General features: G+C 37.1%; 1 protein-coding gene across 3 annotated transcripts in view; it reads left to right on the forward strand.

Moving 5' to 3' along the window:
- The first annotated feature begins 371 nt into the window (after positions 1-371).
- MAST2 (microtubule associated serine/threonine kinase 2) overlaps positions 372-25,598 on the forward strand; it is a 2,532,505-nt gene continuing 2,507,278 nt past the window's right edge. For all 3 annotated transcript variants that reach the window (XM_044085935.1, XM_044085937.1, XM_044085936.1), the window contains exon 1: positions 372-844. In XM_044085935.1, the coding sequence (XP_043941870.1) occupies positions 686-844 (159 nt within the window). In that variant the 5' untranslated portion in view covers positions 372-685. The remainder of the gene's footprint in view (positions 845-25,598) is intronic.

The following is a 25,598-nucleotide window of genomic DNA, read 5'->3' on the forward strand; positions in this document are numbered from 1 at the left end:
GAAAATGGACCTACGTCCAGTCGGACACTCCCGGTCAACAAATATAAATAAATAAATATTTTCTGACTTCAGTCTTTAATGATTTGCCAGAAAACCACAATTTTATGAAAAACGGACCAAAAATATGAGGCAAAAATCTGGACATTCTGCGAAAATTAGTACAGTTGAGAGTTACTTAGCAAGCATTTCGGCTGTATTAAAAAGAATGCCAGTCCTTGGGTACCACGGTACCTTATAACACTAACATAGCTAACTCCACAGATATTAAGAGTAAATTTGAAACGGACGGAAAAAGTTAACTTGGGCATCACAGGATGAGTCCCGCCTACACCAACACGTCCTGTTAGTAGGTAATTGTCGCGAGATTTTAGGTCTTGCCGCAGAAGCTGTTGCGCGCTCATCTGTCAGAGCTAATAAGGTTTGTTTTGGGAGAATTGGCTACCTCCCGGTAAAGCGTCGGGTACGCGCGTACAGTGGAGGATACATTGGAATTTCCCTGACTTGTAGCATTACTGCAGGACAAAAGGTCTTGTAAACTACAGATCTGTTGTACATCTTCTTTTGACTGCCTTGTACCCTACCGTCTATTTGGGAACTAATAAGGATGTTCGCAGGGGTACGCTGAAACCGACATGGTACCCTGTCCCCAATCTCCTCGCGCGGGGGATCGGACAGTGACGGCAATATGAAGTCCCAGATTGGGAAACAGCAGGCGGAACCATCGCAGCCAGGACGGCAGCACCTTCCAGATCAGCAACTGGCTGTGGATAGTGGCACCCACCAGAAAGTTCAGCTGCGGGAAAAAACGCATGAAGGGACCCGACGAGGAGAAAGGAGAGAGCAGGTTGGCAGTAACACAACATTTAATATTGTGGTTTACTCTTGCTTTGAAATGCACAGCCCTTTGGGGAGAATTGTGATTACTTGTATTTAAGGTATTTGCTTGATTAATGAAGCCTGCTTTAAAATGAATTATGTCACTCAGTGAAGTGATGGAATGTCATCTTGCATCTTTTGGTTCCTGAAGCAGTTAGGTACACGTATTAATGCAGTACTTCCAGGTAACTAGTTGTTTTTTCTGGCATGGTATTCAGCAAGTTCTGTATTTTTCCCCTCTATTTGTTGCTATGTATCCTTGCTAAACGTATTTGTAATGATGCCATGGGTTTGGGGAAGCAGTTTGCATGTAAGAGCAGCACACCAAACTAACGAGTTCCCTGTTCTTTTTTTTGGGTGCTGCAGCTATTGATGTTGACAAACTGCATAAGTTGAAAAGGAGAACTTGTTATGGGTAGGCTTGGTGCCTACCAACTTTGCTAGGTTAATCCTAGATAAAACAGAAGGCAAGGTGAAATATGATAGTCTTGGTGAGCTTAGTTTTGATCACTGTAGTAGATACAAGCATTTTCATTACTGTTTGTTGTCTTGCTGTACTGTTATTTTAGTTTCCATATTTTTAAAATGGACCTTTAAGGAATAGTCGTTTGATTTTTTTCTTTGTGTTTGGTCATTCAGAATGCTCAAACTCTCATCTCCTTTTTGGTAAAAAGATCTTGGCTAAACTTGAAGCAAGTGGTGGCATAAATGTGCACCAATGAAAAATGAAAGTTTTCTAAGTTTTACATGTATAACTGACCCTACATTAGTAACAATTTTAATTTTAATAGGAAATGTTTGTCAGATCTAAACAGGTTTAAGCAGTTCATGTGATACAATGTGTAATATTCTCTTGCTGTTTCAGAATACGTTTACTTCTATACAAGACAATAATGTCTTTTGCCATAGCCTTGACAACGTTCATTAGGCAAGTTACAGAAATTTGCTTTCTGGATGTTTTCCATGGTGATGTCATATTGTTGTGGAGATGCTTTTGTAGTGAAGTCTGCAGACCTGTAAAGCTTCACGCTGGCTACTCTACTGTCTGTGTATTCTCAATTATTCATTCCTGTGTTTGAGTCTGAACTCTGTGAACTTGCATCCACTGTGTACCCCACTTTCTGTGCATGGCCCAACTGTTCTAAGGATTTTTCAGTTTGCAGTTGCATGGATCTATCACTAGCTTAATTCAGCAAAAGTAAATGACCAATATGTTTACATAATTGCTTTTACTGAATTTTAAGCAGGTACCTGCTGTTTAATGTTCACAGCTGATTTACTTTTGCAATTGTGTCATGAGCTTTTCCTTTTGCTTGGGAAAACCATCTTGGCAAGGTCCATGGAACATGTGCAGCAAACACATCTGGCTAACTGGGTTTAGTGTTTGAAACTGTTGCTAATTTATTTGTCCCCTTTTGCTGTGTTCATGTCTTGTTACATCGAGAAGTTGTATGAAAACGGTATCTCACACTTTTTTTGCTGTGAATATTTGTTGTGTGGTATAAAATGCAGCATTTGAAAAATAAGCACAATAATGAACTCCGGTTCGTCAGCCACTTCTTTGTCACTGTCCTAAAGAATGGTTTGCTTTTTTTTTTTGTTTTGGTGTGGAGCCGGATTTTGTATACAGCTATATTTCTTGTTTTAAAGTACTTTTATGATGATTTTATATAGTGATAGAGTCTACTTTTCCATTGTCACCAAGGTTCCTGATCTTTAAAGCACTATACTGGAAGTTGGAATTAGTTTTGCAGCAAATCATCATTTTTATGTTCTCATTGTGTAGTGATTTTTTTTTTGGGGGGGGGGTGAACTAGAATTTTCAAATTCTGGGACAATGCTCATTGCTGGCTGTGGAGATAGGTTTTTGTTTACATTTTCCCATACTTTATTCATACTGTTAAAGTAAGCTATTATACCTGCAATATTTCTAATTCCGTTCCCACTCACAGCTTTGATCCCATAGCGTTCACACAATATATAAGGAAAACTATCTTGTGATGATGTTTTTTTTCAAAAGTTTGAAGCACAACAGATGAATAATTGATGTGAATTACATATCCTACAGCTTCACAAATTGTTAATGGATCTCAAGGTCTAACTAAACATAGCAATGATAGTTCAAAAATGTCATGTATACATTTTTTGCATTTAAACATTTCTTTTTTGTAACATTACAAAAGGTTGGATAAGCAATAGTTCTGTTAATACTCGGAAGTGCCTGAAAATGTGCTGTAGCTATTCCTTGGCTACTTTGTGTTTTAGTATTTATCTTCTTTCAGTAGCTGCAGTGACAGCTTCATTTGCAGTATTTATTACAGTTGATTGTAGGTCATGCTTTCTCATAGGAACACTTTTGTGGCAGTTTATCTCATGTTTGAGACAGCCACCAAGTGAGCATCAGATGGGTTATCACTTCCCTGTTGGTAGTGGCATCTGATTTCTGTCCATTAAAACACTCATGCAGTGATTAAAAGCAGTCAGTAAGGTCCTTTATGATGTTCTGTTCTATACCATATTTCTGGTATCGGTGGTATATTTTCTTTTAAAATTGTGTGAGAAAAAGTAGCCACTTGCATCTAGGAGAGTTCCACTCGACCTTCATGCCGATCTTTTAATTCTGTTCCATGTATCTTTGTTCTTTTGGTTTTTGCTTTTCAGCACTCTGTGTTTTAATTGTACCAAAAACTAAATGTAGCACATAAAGAGTGACACGACAAGGTAAGGATTAATGTTGCTCTATAGTTTTGACCTCCATTATTGTGTTTGTGAAGCTTGCATGTTCTCTGTATGTTCCTGTGGCTCTCCAGTATCTTTTAACATCCTGCCTTTTAATAAACTAGTATTCACCTATGTTGTTTCCTCCTCGATGCTGTAATTTCTGGGATCATCGCATGCCACTGGGATCTTGAATTAGGCTAAGTGGTAGGACACATATCATGTTAATCAGAAAAAAACTGTAACTAACTACTGAAACTAAAAATAGTTTGGGATGTCATAAATTAAATAATTAATATGTTTTCGCCTTTTTGTAACTGAGAAGGTGGTGTCTATCTTTTTACATTCCCTAAACATGAATGTTAAGGATCTGGAGACATTAGAGATGTTCAGAGCAGTATATGGATTAAGTATCTGTGCATTTTCATAATAAACTGGGAGATATACTTGTGTAAATGCATTTGACCTAGTGGAGAAGGTACAAGTAATTCAAACGACTGGTTATCATTAACCTTCTTTCAAAATGTATGTCTCGGTACAGTGTAGTATTGAACAATTTCAATATAAAAGTATTAATTCATGTCCACTGCTTTAAATATAGGTCATTCATCAATGCTATATGTGTGAAATGTGCCAAGTAAAAATTTTGCACTGTCTCTTAGAAATATCGACACACAGATGTTTTGATTATCACATAAAATATTGAAAGAGTGCATTCATTGAACTACTACCTCTCTGTTTCCTTGAGCATGTGATAAACTATTTTTCTTGGTTGTACAAGTCCTTCATTATGCAAGGCTATTACTCGTTGTATGTGCTTCAGTGGAGTTATTATGTTTTGAGAACATGCAAAGACATGACAATATAAATGCCTGTCTAGTAGATTCAGGCCAGGTTTCTCTGTGTCGCACGTCAGCATGACAGTGGTCGGTGCTGTTATTTTTTTTAGTGCTGTAGGTTTATGAAATTGTGTCCTGAAGAGAGCTTCTTAAAAGTATGAACATAGTCTTAAATTTCATATAGGTTCATAGGTTGGTACTAGGCTATCAGCCCTAGTACAAGCCTAGCCATAACAATTCCCCGAATATTTCTTCCCACGATATTTACTTCCCTGGACCCCTGTATAGCAGGGCGACTGATGTTATTCCCCGGGGTGAATTTCCTATCTCCCATCCAATCGTCAAGGTTCCTTTTGAAGAGGGCCAAGGAGGCGCTCTGCTTGATATGTATGGGCAGTCTTTTCCAGTGTATGGGGAGTCTCTTAATCACTCCAGCATGTTTTGTTCATTGTGATGACAAGGTTTAGATCCCCGGAGCGTGTGGCTCTGAGGGATTGTGTTTTCTTTAAGTGGAGCATGTCCAACAGCTCAGGGTTTGACATGGCCTTGTATGTTAAGCAGAGATTGCCTCTGAGTAGACTATATCCCATAGAGTATAGTTTTTTTAGACGGTCAGCATAGGGCATCTGCTTTAGGCCTATGATTCTTTTAGTGAGGTATTTCTGTGGCCTTTCCAGCTGTTGCAGATGTCTTGTGAGGTACATTCCAAATGGGGTGTTGTACTCTATAATGGGTCTAATGAGGGATGAGTACAGTGGGACAATGATCTACTTTTTTCTGGATGAAAAGCCCTTAGTGATGAGGTGTGACACATAGAAGGGTTTCCTGACTGTTGTGGCGATGTGGTTATCGAAGGTGGGACCACTGTCCACCTGTGTCCCTAACTCTCTTATCACACTTTCGGTGTTTAGTGTACTGCCACCTATGTGGTAATTCATGGGTACATGGTTTTTCCCAGAGGGGATAACTATATATTTCTTGACATTAAGCTTGAGCCCATGGCTCTGGCACCAAGCATCTGTTTCTGTAAGGCCCTTTTGTAGAATATCCACTTAATTTGGGGATTCAATAATGGCTCCCAATTTGCAGTCATCTGTGAACTTTGTTAGCCAGAGTCCTTTAGTGTTGGCCGGTATTGTGTTTCTAAAACTGATGCAAGTTGACCATTTGGATTGCATATCTTCATTTATTGTACTTACTGTCATTGCTTACAAATGGCGAATGTAGTCGAAACATAGATACTTTAGCAGGGCTGATAGCATACCATGTGACTTCATAGTCTCAACGGTTAGTGACTTTCCTTAAAGGACACAGTGAAATTTTAGTTTTGCTACATTTGTAATATTTTTTTATTATTTTCATTAACTTGCCTTTCATTTTATTCAGAAGGGATATACTAGAGGAGATTGTTTCATTTATTTAATGGATGTCAGCTAGGAAAAACCTCATCTATTTAGGCCAATAACATATTTAACATATATATATATATATATATATATATATATATATATATATATATATATATATATAACAGCAGGTTGCAGCATATTTTTATGGAATTAAGATCTTTATAAGAAATAAATGATTTCACTTCCACGTCTAAACTGCCGTTGTAAAAATCCTAATGTGATCTTATTCTGCAGTTTTAATTATATTTATTGGTCATATTTTTGTTTTGTACGTATAAACTCAGTATTCATTCTAATGACTGAAGGATGTAAACATATGTTCAACCCCATAAAATCTTGGACATATAAAAACAGTCAGCATACTATACATACATGACTTCAAAACAATGTTATTTCCATTACTCTTTGATCATTTAAGGTAAACGGTGCAAAAGGACATGTCCTTTTTTTAGGTCATACAGCCTACTGGATTTTAGGTTTCATACTTAAATTTTTCATCCATTTGAGCTGATGAATATTGACCAATTTTCACAGATCCACCATTTAAAAGTTTTGTTTAAGAATGTGTGCAATTTCTGTGCAAGTCCATTTGTAATTCAGCTGGAGTTTTATTTTGTGATCTCCTCAGTACGGCCACTGCAACCTGCTTACAGTTGTGTGTGTGAGAAAGACAGCACATCATTTAGCTTGTTCTCAGGCGACTGTGAATGGGTGAATGCAGAACCGATGAGGAAGAGAATATAGGAAATGAATACAACCTCCCTCATAGTCAGGTGACCCTTTACCCTGTTCTTCCAACTCACATGCCTTAAGAGAAGTGAATGAGCTGTAATGGCCTGATTTCCTTGGTATCCAAGGTTATGGGAGGTGGGGGTGGATAAGACAAAGTAAAGTTAATGTCTAACAGTTATATGAACCAGTAAAACTACCTGATGGGCTAGAAACACTTGGGTATGCTGTGTATTCGTGTTATATCTGACATTTGATCTAGTATACCAGTTTAAAGTTTTGCACTGATGCTGCACTTGAGACATTGTCTGTTGTTATAGCTCTTAACCAATCAGAGAGAATCAGGGACACTTTTTTAAAATATTAGTACTATTAACCTGAGACACTGTCAGAACAAGAAAATGTGAATTAATATTCATTTTTTGAAGTAAAAGAAGGCTATAAGTCTAATTATTGTCATTATTTATTAAGTATAATTGACCATCTTTTCTCCAAAGGTCACCAATCGTAGGAGGGAATAAAGAGGGACAGAGCTAAAAGCCGAGTCAAAATTGGGGACTGAAGGACAAAGGAAAAGAGGAGTACTTGTATTAATTGCAAGAGGAGCTCCAGTAGTTATAAAAGAGGATAAAAAAGATGATAATGGTAGATCTTGTAGTGCTAAGGGGATACCGCAAGGGAGGAGGATTATACTGGCATGTATTTATATTCTACCTAAAACTGCTATAATGGAGCTTAAGAGAATTCTGGGAGAAATAATTAGCTTTCAGCAAGGAATATTACTTATAGGTTGGGACTGGAATTTGATTTGCAGCAGTGAAGATGTGTCTGGAGGCCCATAAGGGAAAGTATAACAAAAGAGGGTAGATTTTTGAAGAAATTTATGAAAATATTTGACATGTAAAATGTGAATTCAGTAACAGGAGTTCAGAGTGAATTTACATATTGTTCCCCAAGAAATAAAAACTGTGCTAGGGTAGACAATGTATATTTCACAAGGACATGTGCATTTAATTGAAGGTCTTGATATGCACCCAATAACTATTTCAGACCATGCACCAATAATGACTAAAATAAAAACACAAGGTAATGAAATAAAAATGAGACATTGGCACTTTCCCACCTATCTGTTGAAAAGAGGAATTTAAGGAATGGGTAGTGGAGGTTATTCAGGAGCTATTCAAGAGGATAGAAATTACCTCTAAAAATATAGCTAGGAAGTGGGATAAAATTATGGTGGAGGGAGCTATGGTTAAGAAGTAACACAAATTATTTAGATGGACTGACAAATGTTAAAGCATTGCAGAATAGGGGGATGTCACAGAACAAGAAGAGAATCGGCTGCAGAATGCTAGGCAGAAAATAAAAGATTACCTCGATAATATACATGAGTTTACAAAGATTGCTGTTAAAGCAACTGTTTTTTAATAACTCTAGAGCACAAAAACTTTTATCACAACAACTCGGGCAACAGAAAGTAGAAAGGGCTGTCACCAGGGAGCCTATAACAAGGAAGGTAACGAGATCCTGTAGAGTTATTAGAAGTATTTTGGAAATTCTGTGGAAGTCCTATATAAAGCGGAGAAAAGATGCAAACGGAAATGTTTATGGAAGAATTAAATATGCCAAGATTAGAAGTAGATGAGTTTTAATTACTATTGGTTAGAATAGGATGAGATGAGAGAAAAATGGTGATGTATAACCAATCTATAAGAAAGTCCCCAGGAATGGATGTTATTCCTGTGGAAGTTTGGAAGCCAGGGGAGAAAAGAAAATCTGATAAAGATCTGGAAGGTTTTGTTTAACAGTATTTTAAGAGGAAGAGAAGTACCGACATCCTGGAAGAAATCTGTGGTAGCTGTAATAGCTAAAGAGGGTAAAGATCCATCGGATCAAGCTTCATACAGACACATTTGAATACTAAACCATGATTATAAATTGTTTGTCTCTATAATGTCTAAAAGAATACAAAAGTAATGCCAAAATTGATAGATATGGATCATTGTGGATTTGTGGAGGGGAGGCAAACATTAGCAGAACATTGATGATCCAGAGGGAAACAGAATGTAAGAAAATACCATTATTTGTTTTTAGTGGGTCTTGATGTAGCATTTGGCAGAGTAAGCTGAGACTCTGAGTACAGCAATGGAAGAATTTGCATTTCCTGAAAAAAATAAGGTTGAGTAGGAGGGTTCCTATTACTTTGTCCAATGTTTAGGTTGTCGAACGCCTAAACGTCGACACCTAAATCTTGAACACTCAAAACTGCGACTGGCCGAATACGCAGATTTTTTCCCAGTGAAAACATTTGCTTGGCCGTCATCAGGGATTTGCCCTTTTCCCCCGATGTAGAGTGATCTCAGAGTTGGTATATTTAGTTGGGGGGGTGAAGCCCCCCACTTGATTAGGGTCTTAAAGTATGATTTGTTTTGTTGGCCAAGCAGATTTTTTCACGGGGAAAAAATTCACGTAATTAGCCGGTCACGGTTTTGAGTGTTCGACATTTAGGTGTTGATGTTTAGGCATTTGACAACCTAAGTGTTCAGCATTCTAATATAGATCCGATTTGCAGGATATATAAAGGATTGGAGACACAAATTAAACTGGGTGGTGTCCTCTCTGATAATTTTTGCTTGAGCAGAGGAACCAGGCAAGGGTGTCCTCTTTCCCCTTTGTTATTTGCAGTATATTTAGAACCACTGACAAAGAAAATAAGGGGCTCAAAAATTAAAGGATATAATTGGTAGTCAAGAAAGGCTGACTGTATTTGCAGATATTATTTTATAGATGACAAAAGAGACATTACAGTGTGGGTATGGATAGTAAGATACAAGCAGTTAAAATGTTTTTATTCCCATTAGTCTTGTACACAGTTCAGGCATATTTTATCAACTAGATGAGAAGTTGAGGATGGCAATTAATAAAGAGCTAAAGGACTTTATCTGGGAGGAGAATACGCCAAGGGTCAAGTGGGATAAGCTAATTCTTGCAGTAGAAGAGGTGAATTGGGATTACCCGATTTGAAGGGGTATTTCATAGCTACACAGTTAAGGCTCCTATACATAGCACAAGCAGAAAACTGTAATTCATAGTGGAAAGGGATGATGATGAAACTGAGGGAAAGCTCAAGAAACAAGGAGGGACTGGTATTTTGGATTCAGGCCTTTAAGGATAATAATAATTCTACAGAATATTATACCTATAAAGTAGCAGAATATATCCTAAGGACTATGCCAACACTGGAATGGAGAAAGGAGATTCTGCCGATAGGGGTTACTGCAATTAGGGATATAGACAATATGCAAGAGGGGGGTTGGAATTTTATTGGAGAAAACTGGCAAAGGACCAAGGTATTGGGAGCAAATAACTAGAGAGGAAAAGATGATAGACTGAGAAGACACCAAAAATGTATTCGGACTGCAGGTTAGAGCGATTACTTTCCTTATCAAGGACTGATAGTATAGGCAAAGAGAAAGAAATGGGGGGTCCTAAATGAAAGACCGACACTGGTAGAGTTTTTAGTAGAATCTAGAACAGAAGCTGCCATTAAAAAAGGAGTAATTAGTAGAGAATGTCAAATATTGCATAATAACTGCAACAGTCAATCAGAGGAGGTTAGAAAGGATTGGAAAGAGAGATTGGATAAACAATTCACAAAAAAGCAAGGGGATGATATGTGTATTTCTCCCAAGTATGCAACAAAATCTAGAAGATTTCAGATTTTTGCTTGGAAATGTTTATACAGATATTTTTATAGCCCAAGTAGACTCCAGAGAATTTTTCCTCGGATGGAGGTGTGACTGAGAAGAAAGGGATAGTTGGGAGCATAATAAGTGGGAGTGCGGTGAGTTGGTGGACTTCAAGGATTCCCTCCGGGATGCACAGTTGGAGATGCTGGGTGGTAAGACTGGTCTGACGAGGGAGATCATTTTTCTGAGCTATGATACAGAATTGGAATTGCCTAGACATGGCAAGACCTTGCTGAGTGTTTATCACTAGAAAATGAAAATCAAAGTCTAAACCAACTTTACTAGAAGTAGTGACTATAGTAACCGAGATCAAACGACTGGAGCTGGGATCCTTAGAAAAGGGTAGGAGCAAACTACATAGGAAAAAATGGGAATTGTGGGAACAGTACATGTAGGGGAGGAATGAGGTTTAAAAAGTAGACAGGACTTAAATGAGCTATGTAATATTTGACTGAAAATGATCGGGTAGATTATTAATAATGTGTAATGTTTGCAATTGGGAGTGTGTCCGTATGGATTGTGATGTAAAATGCTTGCAACTAGGATTATGTTGGTGCGGTTTGTTTTCATTTATATGGATGTATGATTGTCTATATCATAAGTGGTTTAATAAATATGTTTCTTGCTTAAAAATGGGCAGGTATTGAATAATTTATGTAATGTTGCTTAGATTATGTGATTATACAGCAATACTTGTGGTGAAGTATAATTTTTGTAAACATGAACTTGTTAATACAGTTTGATTACTATTTTATAAATTTGCCTATGTCACAAGTAATGATTCAATAAAGGTGTTTAAAAAAAATTAGACACAACCTCACCCTAAAAAAATATGGCTGTCGTCTCCCCCCACTTCATAGCTTATTCACTGCTGTTTAACATGAAATGCATGGTAGTACAACACTCTGAAGATGAAAGTGAAAGAAATGAGTGAATTTCCTTCAGTATGTGTACAAATGGATCCTAAAACAAATTGCCATTGGTAGTGTGAGTTGGATTAGTCTTAATGTCCTTTCACCTTTTAAACTAGCTTTAATGTTCTCATGGGTAAGTTTTACTAGCTGAATTTAGACATTTAGGATACAGGGACTTCACCTCAAGTGATTTTTTTTCTTATTTTGAATAGTAGCCAACAGCAGTCGAAAAACAAATTCCAGCCGTCCTCCACTCCATTGAATTTGCTGAACGCTTTGTAGCATCTCTTGAGTTGCCTGTTGTTGGGGGAGGGGTTAGATGAGAGTTTGCTTGCCTCATTATTGTCTGTTCCATGAACATGGTTTACAAGTAAGCCTTTAAAAGTAAGTTACAGTGCCTAGTTTGAATGGAAGGTTAATGTTACTACATCACCCCTCTCCTGCCTGTTGTAGTTTCCTCTTGGCCTCCTAGGCACTAGACCATCATTGGCATCTCTCTCCCATGTAACCCATTTAGCCCGTCACTCATCACAATCATGATGCAAGAGGTACTGAGAGGCTTCTGATCGCACCCCTCTACCACCACCATAGACCAAGTCTTTCTAAGATCCCATGAAATTTAGTGGAGTTGGTTGCTGTCTTAGTCTTGGAGCAAGGATTTGTGGTGTGCATGCTTGGGAGGGGGATTTGTGCTGTGCATGCTTGGGAGGGGAAGGTTTCTCTAGGTCATAGTGCAACTTTTCTGCCTTATTTTGGTTTCTCCTTGAAGTAACATCTTGGTAGATATTGCATACTGTATTTTAATCGTGCATGCAAATTGGCAACAGCTTTTCCCTCTTGTTCTATTTTGGCTGACTTACTCAGTATTACATATGGTATAGTGATCTAAGACTTTGTGTGATTCCTGTCAGTATTTAAAGTAATTTCATCAGAAAAAAAACACCTTATCTTACCAGTACAGTTTTCACCCCATTGGCTAACATTTTCAGACTCTTAATTTTGAGCCACTGACCATAAACAGTAAACTTTAACTTCAGTAAATAACTAATTTAGGGAAGGTGAGAAGTACGTCCATAGATTATAATCCTATCTAATGCACTGATGTGTCCATTAAAGTGTTTGGTTGAACCTCACATTATCCCTTAGTTGATGTCACTGAGGGATACACTAAATATTTATTTGGGCCGTGGTTTAATAAAATAGTTGATGAAAGCTTTTTATTAAAAAAAATGTTTAAATAAGGGAACAAATTAATGAGTCCATAGTGGCACTTAACCTATTAAATGCTGCAAAGTGCCTAGGAAACTAAACCTATCATTTTAAGCTGTACTGGTATACCACAACTATAGTGACAGCTTTTCAATATCTCCTTTATCCAGTAGCTTTTTTAATCTACGGATGCAAAGGTAATACTGTTTGTATTTAACAGTCTGTTGCAAGTAATGGGGTCTTATTCATGCTGACAGCTCATTCCGTTTTACATTTCAAAAAACTGCTTCCTTGTTGGCCTGTCATTTAATGGAATAACTGAGAGTCGATAATGTGTAATCCTGTTTTAGAACTGTTTGCAGATTTCTTAGTGCTTTAACAGCATGTTTTAAACTTTGTAATATTATCCATAGGTACATCATGTATCTATTAAAAATGAAAGTATTAAACATTTTAAAACCCTGTTGAATAATTAGCCTCCTAGACTTTTTTTAAAAATATATTTTAACAAATTTTGCTCTTGCCAAGGGATATGCAGTGCTTTTTTCATCTTGTACTTTGTCCGTATGTAATAAAGGTGCTCTTTGAGATTCCAGAGTGTGCCAGTTTTAGGTTTCTTTGTTTGGTCAAATATAGACCAAGGGATGAAATTATTTGAAAAGTGTTAGTGTTTCTGTCCATGTCAGGAACTCAAAATTAGGCTTTAGAATTCTTCTGGGGATGTGAAATATGTGATAGCAACAGCTTCGCTAACAGATGCCTTGCTGTTCAAGTGATGACCTTCATGTGTCTGACTCCAAAGCTCTGAGCAACTGCATTTAAAAATAAATGTAGTTCAAGGGCTTCCTCTTCTTATTTCAGCTTTTCCCAGTTAGGGGTCGCCACGGTGGATCACCTCATGATTGGCAGTAGAGTTTTACGGTGTCGAGTTGCCAGCCCGGCGCCCAACCTTCCACGGAAAGCACACACACACACACACACACACACACACACACACACACACACACACACACACACACACACACACACACTCACACCTAGGGCCAATTTAGTGTGTCCAATCCACCTTCAGCATGTCTTTGGGATGTGGGAGGAAACAAGAGCACCCGGAGGAAACCTATGTGACCACAGGGAGGACATGCAGACTCCACACAGAAGGCACCCCAGCTGAGGATCGAACCAGAGAACCTCTTGCTGTGAGACGACAACGCTAACCGCTGCACCACTGTGGCCACCCGAAATGTAGTTCAAGAGCTATCTTTCATTAATTTGAAGTGAATGCTATTGAGCTCTTGGCTCACTGGAGCCAGAATGCTACTGCTTTTCTTGTTACACCTGAACAGTAAAAGAAACTGCAGAATTGGGGATAGACGTGGGCCTTTATATAGGGCAGTATGGACAAAAAAGTGAGTCATTATATGGGAACAATTTCCCAATTAAATATAGTGACCCTGATTTATTGGAGCTAGCTGTTAAATGAAAAACAGTTGTGTGTATTTAGGGATATTTAAATATTTTCTGTGCAAATGTTATGTCACTGCCTAACCAGATTACAGAAACTTCCAGAATCATGGCATCATTCCCTGGAGTTGTGGCTAGTCTGTCTTACTCTACAATGTTAACCTAGTGCATACTACCTGACTAGACCTTTTTTTTTTTTTAGTTAGGGGACTGTGGCAGAATTCCCCTTCAGGAGATACAGTTCTATTCTTAAAGTAGACATGTTGAGGTAGAAGCTCCGTGAATTCCCTTAAAACAATTAGCCTTCAGTTAAATGAAGACCAAGACTGACCTTGCCTCTAGCCTCTCCTTGGGAAGGGCATTCAGATTCAGTATTTTTTTGCCAGCTGACCTTCCACTGACTCTGTGACTCATCAGGTTTTTTTTTTTCCCCCAGATCATAGTTCATGGCATCTTGGATATATTTATTGATGTATAGTTGTTGACTCTACTCTGGCTAGAGCCTGCTTAAATTGTAGCTAAACTGCATATTTGATGATATGGTGCTAGAAAAATTAACATATTTTTTTACGATAAGACCAGAGATTTATATTTGTTGATAAAACTTTTCCGAGTAAAAACATCGTGTATAACTTTATCCAAGCAAAGAATCATTAAGTAATACTGAGGTTGTTTATTGTGTTGGTTTTGCTTTGCCACAATGTGTATGAACATGATATTTGCAAATTTGCTGACTAACCGACATCAGAACACTAAGCTCCTTAGGATCCCATTTAAAGAAAAAGTGATATTTCAGTGGAAGGATTGAGTTTAATTGTTTAGATAACTTTAAACTAGTCTAATAACTATATATTTTTTAATTACAGCAGACTAGTGAGGGTGAGCAGTATATTGTGGTTAACTGTATTGAAAGCTTTTGGAAAGTCAAGGAAAAGTGAGTCTACAAGTTTTTCCTGAGAAGAGTCAGGCCCTGAAATGAAGTGTGCCTGGTCAAAAAACACATTTTGTGGTATACTATAGTCGAGACGTTAGATGGGTCGTGATGTACATGCAGTGCATCACTGTAATAGTTAGTTTTAAAAGGCGAGAACGAAGGACAGCAGGCTTCTAGTTATGTTATGGGGAGGTTATTGTGTGTAAGAAGATTATAAAAGAAGACTTCCATATTTTCAGTTAAATAAAATTCCTGAACTGACTTGTTTAGAAACATCCAGTATGGGGTAGGAGGTTGTATCTGCTGCATCGTTAGTATACAGGAGAAGGAAAGTCTGCTGATGGAAAAGTCTGTTTCAGTTGTAGTAGCTTGTTAGTAGGTCAAGTAGGAGGTACTGATGCTTGGTCGAATTGGGCAGTTGTAGGTTCAGAAGTAATTGAATGATGTGCAGGTTTAATAAGGTTAATAAGTACTTGGTTTGTTCCCTGATGATAATTGCAAAATGTATTGGCTATTGGAGCAGTTGCAAATGCCGGGATTAGGTAGTGGGTTGGGTTGGGAGACTTGCAGTATACTTTAGCTATGTTACATTTTTTTCTGTAGAATTTGCTCGATATCTGGCCCACAAATGTTTAGCTTTACTCCAATATCTCACACCCACTTTACTGCATTCTGGAAATGCCATTTTGACCACATCCTCGTTTGATGAGAATATCTTCACTTAACGATGGACATTTGGCATACTTGTAAATAGTTCAATGTTTTGTAGTTATGTATACTCATCAATGTATTCCTGTTTTTATTGTTATCACTCCAATGTCAGTAAAACTGTAGTAAAAAGGAATTTGCTTGACGTCTTTATTTTTGTGGTGTCATTTTGTGATATTTTTGTCCGTGTTGTTCATCAGTGATTTGACTTCTTTGGTGATCCATGGCAGAGTCTTTGCCTTTGTGTTCTTTTTATTTGCAGTTGCAAGATTATTGAGAACATTTAGTATTTCTTTGGAGTGTAAAGAGATAATTACTTTTAATGGTGGACTGCTGATTTGATTGTGTGCTACTAGAGCATTGGTTTTGGCAAGGTAATGTTTGTTTTGTAGACATTTGTAATAACGTTTTCCTTTAATATTAGTGTGTACTCAAAGTATGAATGCGTACCTCTCCTCAACCTCTTGGTGCAAGAATTCTGGACAAAGCCAAACGTTTAGAAAGTTGCTAGAATAGCATGTTTAGCATTAGCATGCATTTTCTGAAGAAATTTTAATCTAAAACTCAAATGATTAACATTATTTACTGACTTCAGTCCTCTGTGATTTGCCAGAAAATCAGACATTTTGGGAGGAACAGACCAAAATTCAAATCTAGAGATTCTAAACGGTTGAGAGGTATGTTTGAATGTGGTGTAATAGTTACTAATGCACTTACATATGTTGCTTGCTGTTTTGATATTGCTGACTACAGATAAGTGCTACCTAGTCTAGAATGTTTTTTGTCTTGGTTATATTATCAGTTTTTGTAGGGCAGCTGATAAGTTGTGCCATTCAATACTGCTATATTGATGGGAAAATAATTACCCTGTCAAGGTTGACCTTACTCACTCATTTCATTCATGACACTGTTCTGCACTGTCCTTTGCAGAATTTAGTGGTGTAATGTATGCATATTTATAACTTGTATTTTTATATACACATTCACAAAAAATATTTGTATACATGTAAGAATGTGCATATTTATATAGTTTATGTGCATACATGTCTAGATATGTATTTGCACTAATTGCAGACTCGTGCAGTATATATGATGTAACATAATACGGCAGTTTTTGCTTGAATGGTGTATAAAATTATGTAAATACTTCTAACAGAATTGTTACTTTAAGAAAATAACTTTTTTTGTATTAGGCAGAGAGGAATCCCACAGTGCTCAGTTAAGTGGTGTAGAAAAGAGAGGGCTGTATGCCTAACAAAGTAGGAAATAGTTTCTGTGACATTGGTTCTGATTGTTTTGCTGCATTAAGGAAGAATAGCTGTGAAATGGTCTGAAAAGAGCTGGACCCCTTCAAGTGAAGGGGGATGAGACTCAACCAGAGTGTGTCTACATGGACTTTTATTCCTACTTCTTTGCAGTGAAGATGAGAATTATTGGACTGATTTTGAAAACTGTTGCCTTTTGTGTGCTAACTGTGGGACTTCTTTTCCCACTATTTGTTCAAAAACTTTATTTTTGGTTGTGTAAGAGTGTGCACCACTGCTTTCTGTTTGTGATCAAATAAAAGCTGCATATTTTTATAATCCTTGGACGTTTGGGACATTAAGATACCACATTGTGGGTACAACTGGCATTTAGGCACATTTTTTGTTCCTGAAAGTTATTGGAGCAAATTTATCTCACCTGAAGAGAGAACATTTTTGTGCTGTTGTAATCAGGCCAGTCCTGTGGTATGTGCTGTGTTGCTGCAGAGTGGAAAATACCTAGATTGCAGTTGCCCAAACACCATGCTTGCTTAAGTCAAACAACTCTTGCAGACCATTAGCTGCCGTTGAAGGTATGGAATCTATTGCCAGAGCTGTATCAATGTCAAGGGCAGTTGCAACATTGAAATAATTGACCAGGGAGGATGACTCAAGATATACTTGGTATTATTTGAGTAGTAATAGTATGCATATCAAGACTGGATTGTAGTGACTAGACAGCATCCTCTTAGCTCAGCTTACTGGGGAGACCTCATGGACATTGACATTTTCTGTTATCAAAATGGTAAAATCGCATTTATGTAACCAGCAAAAAGCATGCTACTGATGATATTATATTTATGGAATGTGATAACTGTGCTGTATCAGAGTAGCAAAAGTAAATTTGAGTGCAGTGTCTTAATTGATAGCAAAGAGCTGCAGAGAATAGATACAGGTAGTATGGTCACACTTACAAAAGTCATATTATACAACGACCCCCCCCCCCATTAATATTCCAAAACGTGCACACTGATTGTTCAGCTTGCATGTTGTAAATTAGACTTATACTAATGGAAAAAGGTCCGGTTGCCCGGACTTTTTCCATTAGTATAAGTTTTTTTTTTTTACAGCAACGGAGAGCGCAAGATCTCCGTTGCTTTTTACACACTGTCTCGCTATGTTGAAGGAGTTTAACATAGCGAGACAGCTTTAAAAAAAGCAACTGAGATTCTCCATTGCTATTTTTAAAGTTGTCTCGCTATGTTAAACTCCTTTAACATAGCGAGACACTTTGTAAAAAGCAACAGAGATCTTGCTTTCTCTGTTGCTTCCACCCACAGCTCTGATGTACTGCGTAAGCATACGCATGCGCAGTACATCAGAACTGCCGCAGAATACCAGACGGCTGTGGAAGGGCAGCAAGGAGGCATTATACAATGCCATTATTTAAGAAAAGTAATTATTTCTTTTCTTAAATAATGTCATTGTATAATAGCAATAACCCACTTCTGGGTATGGGTAATGCTGGATTTACCCGCGGTTGTCTTTGTTTGGCCACTCAGGCTTCACCCTTGTGACGAAACCACACCAACTGTGGGTAAATGCAGCATTACCCGCACCCAGGCGTGGGTTATTGCTATAGTATGTTTGTGAAAAGCCAGCCCTTACTAAACAAAGCTATTGAAGTAGTGAATATTCACAGAAATATAAGAAGTTAATCCCATTCATCAACTAGAAGTACAAACTGTGTTTGGGGAGACAGTTCCAGTGTCTCATAATATAGGGAGAGTATAGTTATCTGCCTGCTGCTTTATGGGATTTGGAGGTGGTTAAGAGGCTTTTGGGACAAGCTCACAGGTTTATTGGTGGAGAGTAGCGTTTGAAGATGCTTTGTAGTGTGGGGCAGGTGTTAAGTTTATGGATTATTTTATGGGCAGTAAGTAGCTGGGCATAGGTAATGTAGTTGTGTAATTCTAGCCATTTTAAATTTTTTTAGTGCAATGTAGTGGAGAGATATATGCAAATTTGGCTATTTTGTTGTAATGAGCTTCAAGTTTATTTTGTAATTTATACTGCAAATTCATTACTATGGGGGATGCATAAAAGAGAGATGGCAGACAGTATAAGGTCTCTAAACTTCTGCTAGTGGAGTTAGTAAGGAAATTTTGTTTCTGTATAGAAAGCCCAGTTATGGGTGTATTTTTTGATGGAATGGTTGATGTGTAGGTTTACTGAAGCGATATTAAAGGTTGATGCGTAGGTTTACTGAAGTGATATTAAAGGTTGATGTGCAGGTTTACTGAAGTGATATTAAAGGTGGAGCCATCGTGCTCTTAGAACGTGCTATATTTCAAAGATACAATTCGTTAATGAGGCGAGTACCTACAAGAGGACTGACAGGCAAAAAGTTCAGGAGATTATACAAAAACGTCAGTGATACTTCATATGAACAATTAATGGGACACAATATCACACAAGAAATGTATACTTATTTTTCAGGTTTTACATCCTCACATTCCAGTTATTGAAGGTCTCCCCAAAGTGCATAAGGAAAGTCAGAATCCATCTTTTAGACCAGTAGTCACTGGTGATGGTTGGATCACTGAACCTTAAATTAAAAATGATTCTTATGAGTATTCCTAAGGTTTTGAAGGATATGGCTGACTTTTTGAGCTCTTCATTTTATTTTTATGAGCTCACGTTCCAATGGAGATGCCCTTATGTTTGTGACCATGGACGTCGGCAGTTTATTCACTGTCATTCCGAACTGTTATGGAGTTGATGTGATGCATGGTCTTTTAAGAAAAAATGAATGTGTGTGACATTTCTTCTGTACTAGCAAATTTGCATTCTGACTCAACTAGTCCTGGAGAATAATATTTTTTACCTGTAATGGTGATTACTTCTGGCAATGTTGAGGTGTGGCAATGGGCACACAGTGTGCAGTTATGCCAGTATTGTGTTGGCATACTGGGAAGATCTGGTTATTTTTAATGATGCCAGTGTCTGGAGATCCTTTATTCCTTTTTACGGGAGATTTGTAGATAATGCATTTTTTTCTTTGGGGAGGAAGTAAAAGTGTTTTGTGGTATTTTTGGAAAAGAGTATAATTTAGTATACATACATCTACTAGCCACATTGAATTTTTGGATGTGCTTCTGCAATTTGATCCAGGTGGCAGAATTGAAACTTCTATTCATTGCAAGGAATGCTGGAAGAATACTACTTTAGCACGCAATAGCATTCATCCTAACCATGTTTTTTTCTACAATAATGAAAGGACAACTGTTTAGAACCTCTCTTTTATGTACAAACGAAGCTGTATGATGGAGATTAAGAATGCTGTTGAGTTGAATAAACAACATAGAACTGATTTTAGGGAAACAATGGTTTTCAAATGTATAGACTTCGAATACTAAATTGAATAGAGTAAATATGAGAATTTACACTGAAATTTAGCAGTGATATTCTGAGAATATGTGGTGAAGCGGTTAGCGTTGTCGCCTCACAGCAAGAGGTTCTCCCATTCGATTCTCGTCTGGAGTGCCTTCTGTGTGGAGTCTGCATGTCCTCTCCGCGGTTGAGTGATGTTTAAAGACATGCAGGTAGGTGCGTGAGTGAATGGGTATGCCTTATTTGAAGGTTGGGCGACTTGGCACTGTAAAAAATCCACTGCCAATCATTAGCGGACCGGAATTCCGTTGTGGCGACCCCTAACAGGGAAAAGCCGAAAGGCATTAGTTTAGTATTCTGAGTATATGTAACATCATTGAGAGAAACTGGAAAATTGTCCTGGTGGATGACAATATAAAGAAAATAGTTGGCAATAGACCTTCCTTACGCTATAGGAATAATAGAAACTTGAAAATCTACTATGTAAAGGGGCTGTTGGAACCACGAAACCAGCTGTAAAATCTGCTCGTATTGGCAGTTTTCCATGCAGAGGATGCAAAACCTGTAATTACATCATCCGAGAAAACAGATTTATCCATCCTAATACTAGTAGAATGCATCAACATAGGTTATTTGCTGATTGTTTTACAAAAATGTTGTTTATCTTGCCATCTGTGACAAGTGTTCGTGTTTCTATTTAGGGAAAACTAATCGGTGTTTGAAAGAGCGAATACTTCAACACATGAGAGACATAAAATCTTTAGCTAAACATAATGCTCTTGCACAGCACTTAGAAGATATGCCTTCTCATAGATTTAGATTTTTAGTTTTGTATATTAAGCAAGAGAGTTTAAGAGGTGGTGACCTTACTAATATGACTGAAATTAATGAAATGTACTGGATTGCTGATCACCAAGCAGACAAGCCTCCTGGGTTAAATGGTATGGTCCCTTTAAAACTGGTGCTTAAGGGACATAGGCTGTTTCACCAATGATGTTTGATTATTTAATGGGTTGGGAAGTGATGGAATTTAAGGTCTGAAGAAGGGGAAACCAGAAATCACTAATCTTTATCTTATTTTATTTGAAGCTTCATTGTTTTTAATTTTTTTTTCATTAAATGCATGATGTACAGCATGTTGGTCTACGTGATTATCTTCAGTGTGTTTTTGATATTAAAAAGATAGTTTTTGTGGGTAAAGATTTAAGCATAAAGATTAATTTGTTTGTCTTGTTTTTTTAACTTCTCCAAGTCTTTTGGGTTTCTAATACCATGATGGGGAATGTACCCCATTCCTAAGTCAAGGTAGTACTAAAGTTCATGAAGTTAGTATTGTTTCAGTCTTTGATGTCAGCCAGAAGTGCTCTTCGCAGCACCCAAAATGTGCCTAGTAATGACTCCTCCTGCAATTCGTATGGGGTTACATGAATTGGTAACGTATCTAAATATGATTGTAGATTCTTTTTTAGAAGACCCGTTGCTCCTACTACTGTTGGAACTGTCTGGGTATTTTTGTTCTATATTGCTCTCATTTCTGCCTGCAAATCCTGATATTTTTTTGACTTTTGTGTCTGCATGGAAAACATTGTAGTCACTTGGTGCGGTGATTCAGTGATCAATTTGGCACAAACTAAAACAACGGATAAAACGCTACAGATCCACCAATAAGTGCTACACCACTACTTATGCACAATACGATTTTATTGCAGCAAAACGAACATACAACTCTTCAGTTCACAAAGTTTCTACCAATATGTAATAAGTTAAGTGCTTTCACCCAACAAACTGGGCTTCATCAGAACAATTCACAATACAAAGCTTAATCCTTATATAAAGAGTTTGGCACCAAAATTAGTTTAAACCTTTAAGCACATTTAAAGCAATAGGATCCATATACTGCTTCAAATCTGTAATGCCAAGCCGTAATGCGGCTACTTCATATATAGGCTATAAAAGCAGTAATATGTCATATAAACTAACAACAACTAATACTAAAATGTGTAATTCAATACAAAGGTCCGTACATAAGATAAAATCAATAAATATATACAGTAGATGTATCACACTAACTATAAAAATAAAGTACTAAAATGTACAACTAGTAATTCCTATTAAAGATGAGTGCAAGTCAGCTATCTAATCTAATGTACTATATAATGCTGATAATATATATAATTAAAAAATATATGGGATTGAAGAATATATCTTAATAAATATGTCACAATAAATAATATCCTACCAAAAACTAGATATATAACTAACAATACTGATACATATTATATACAATAAGTGAATAGATAGAAAGATTAAATAAATGATGAAAATGACCTGTGATGTTTGAACTGTTTATAGTAATATCTCCAGTATAGGTTTAAGTGGGATATAGTCATTTAATCCTGGTGGTGTAGTTGCATCTAAATATATTTGCCACCATACTTCTTTATAACTTAATAAACTTTTGTTATCACCCCCTTTAGGGTCCATTTTAATAATATCTAATATGGCGAATTTAAACTGATGCGTATTATATTTCTCTATATGTCTAACTAAAACAAGAACAACAATGAACATGGACTCATCCTTTTAAGTTGGCAAGACCAACAGAAAATTCAGATATAGGATTAGGGAACACATGTTAAAAATGAGGAATGGTGACTGCAGTAATGCCCTGGCGAAACATGTTAATAACACAGATATTCACACACATTTAGATTTTTGGTTGTTGAAATGGTTCATGGAAGTGAAAGAGGGGGTGATATTGTGAACCTAACAGAGACGACCGAAAGTCGATGGATAGTGAGATTCAGGGCAGATAAAGGGAGGGGTCTAAATGATAGGGTACCCCTTAAGCCCTTGTTAAAGTCAAGACCATTAGTTTAGAAATAAGATGTTTAATTATTATGTTGTGGATTAAAGAAATGAGTTTTAGAGATAGATATATATATGAAATTTAATAATGAGAACAATGTAATCTATGTTTTTATGAACTATATGAATGTATTGTACATTTTTATGATGTTGCGTTTTAACTTGCAATAGTGATATATTGTCTTTTTAAGGATGGCTTGTTCAAGTTAATAGTTGCTCATCTGTGATTGCTTGTTTTTAATTACCATAGGTATATAAGAGCAGGTTAATTTGTTAGTAATAGGTCTGATGAATTGGTGTATCTATACCACGAAAGTACTCACCAAATAAACTTGTTGCAGCTTTTATTTATAACTTTAACCATTGAGTGGTCTGTTGGGTGGTCCTGTGGAAATTGTGTTCTTATCTTTTATCCAAGGACCCTGTTCCACTGACGACTTGCCTTGTCTTTGGACAATGATGAAGTTATTTCATAGTTATAGGCAGGGCTACAGCATGGATCCTAGCAAGGTTTTATTACTCAGGGAAAATAATGGAAGTTGAGAACTTCTGGATGCACTGAGCTGGAAGACAGATCCTGATCCAGCTTTAAAAATCCTTGGATTCTGATGTCCATTATAGAGTATCCATTCAAGTGTATTGCTGTGGACATTGTTAGTTCTTTGGTAAAATCTAGCAATGGATTTTGCTATATTTATTATTTTTGGACAGTGCAGCTAAGAACACTGAGGATAAGACTAATGCTACAACTAGTCTTATTTCTCAGAGGAGAGATTCCTAAGGAAGTGCTTATTGAGCATGGGACTCCATTTATGTTCAGAATACTGCAACAGCAGTGCCAGTGCATTAAGGTCAAGCAATTAAAAGCCTGAGTGTCAGAACACAGAGAAAACGTTAACGGGGCAACAGCTTTTTTGGCCTCGTTTTAATGTTGTCTTCGTCCTGCAAGTGATCAAACTAGTTGAATTTGCATATGTTTCTTACTACTTTGTTTTGAGTAATATTAGTACCCATTTGTCTTTCACACAGAAGGACAGTACAACTGTGAGCTCGCTTTATGTGAATTAATCTCCAACAAGACTGGTTTGATTTGGTACTTTGGATTTTTAAACAAGAAATCTATGCGCTGCTTCATTTTCTGTGATTTCTGTGATATAAAATACGTAAAATTAATTCTTATTTCAGTACTGTAACGTCCTTAAAGTATGTTTATTATTCAGGACATGCATGTTGCCAACTCAGTTGTGAATTAATGTGCTAAAATGTTTTGCAGGGGTCCCAGACATAAATAACCAGAAATGTTTTCCCCAGTATACAGCCAAAATGATGCAAGTCTCAAGCCTTGCCCTGCTAACGATAAAACAAATGTGATTCGTACTATGCAGTCAATCAGCCTGATTGTATGTTTTATATTCACTTGTACTGATATGCACGGGAGAACCCATTCTGACGTCCAAGCAGCAATAATTTATTTTTTTAAAAACTGACCAAATGTCATGTAGAATTATAAGGAGTTTTTTAAGTATTCTCTACGGTACCAGCAAATTGACAGATTTATGAATGGCCTACAAATATGCTTCAGACAAAACAGTTGTAACACACCACATCAAAGTTTATAAGTAACACCCTTTTATTAGTCTGTGAACAAAAATTGCATAGCAAAAGTGCAATCTTCTTAAAATACAACCAGTCACTACCAATTTTGACTCCTGTTCCTCCACGTACAGTGCTGTAACAGTCAACATTATGAAAATAGTCACTTCTGAAAAAGACATAGCAACATTGCGGCTTTTATTTATTAGGACGCAGCTTAATGTTAGAAACCGCAGTATTCGCAACTGCTGCTTAATATCACCTCTAACGCTTGATTATTTATGGAAATATTAACAATGAGTGACCCGTTTCCTTATGACAAAAAGAAGTACTTTTGTGTTAACGAGGCCAAAAAAGGTGTTGCCCCGTTAACGGAAAAGTACCAGACAAAGTAAAAAGAATGCTTAAGATGGGGATGAAAGGAGTCAAACCTTGAATGGGACACCCTGTAGTTTTAGTACAAATCAGTTTCTGTAATGATTTTAGGAAGTTGAGTAGCATTTCAAAACGTGTCGGCTATCCATTGCTTAGGGTTGATAAAGTAATAAAACACTTGGGTAAGGCAAGATTCTTGTCAACAGTAGACCTAATAAAGGTTTGCTGATAGATCCCTTTATTGGCTGAAGACAAACAACACCCCAAAGCCTGTTCCAGTACACTGTCCTTCCTTTCAGGTTACATGGTGCCCCTGCAACCTTTCAAAGATTAATAACTAAAATCCTAAAACCTCATGTCAAATATGTTGCCACTTACCTAGACATAACCACATATTTAGACGGTGGAGAACTCTCATCAAGCTGGGGTACAGGCTGTATTTGACTGTCTTAGACATACCAGATTAATTGTTGATGCCTCCAATAGCATGTTAAGCATGGCAAAGATAAAATAGCTAGGCTGTATCATTTGTGGGGATCTTATTAATCCTAAGGATGAAAAATTGCAAGCTTGTAGAAG

The sequence above is a fragment of the Protopterus annectens genome, chromosome 10.part0 (assembly GCF_019279795.1).
Source record: "Protopterus annectens isolate FY-2018-M chromosome 10.part0, PAN1.0, whole genome shotgun sequence".
NCBI classification, from domain to species: Eukaryota; Metazoa; Chordata; order Ceratodontiformes; family Protopteridae; genus Protopterus; species Protopterus annectens.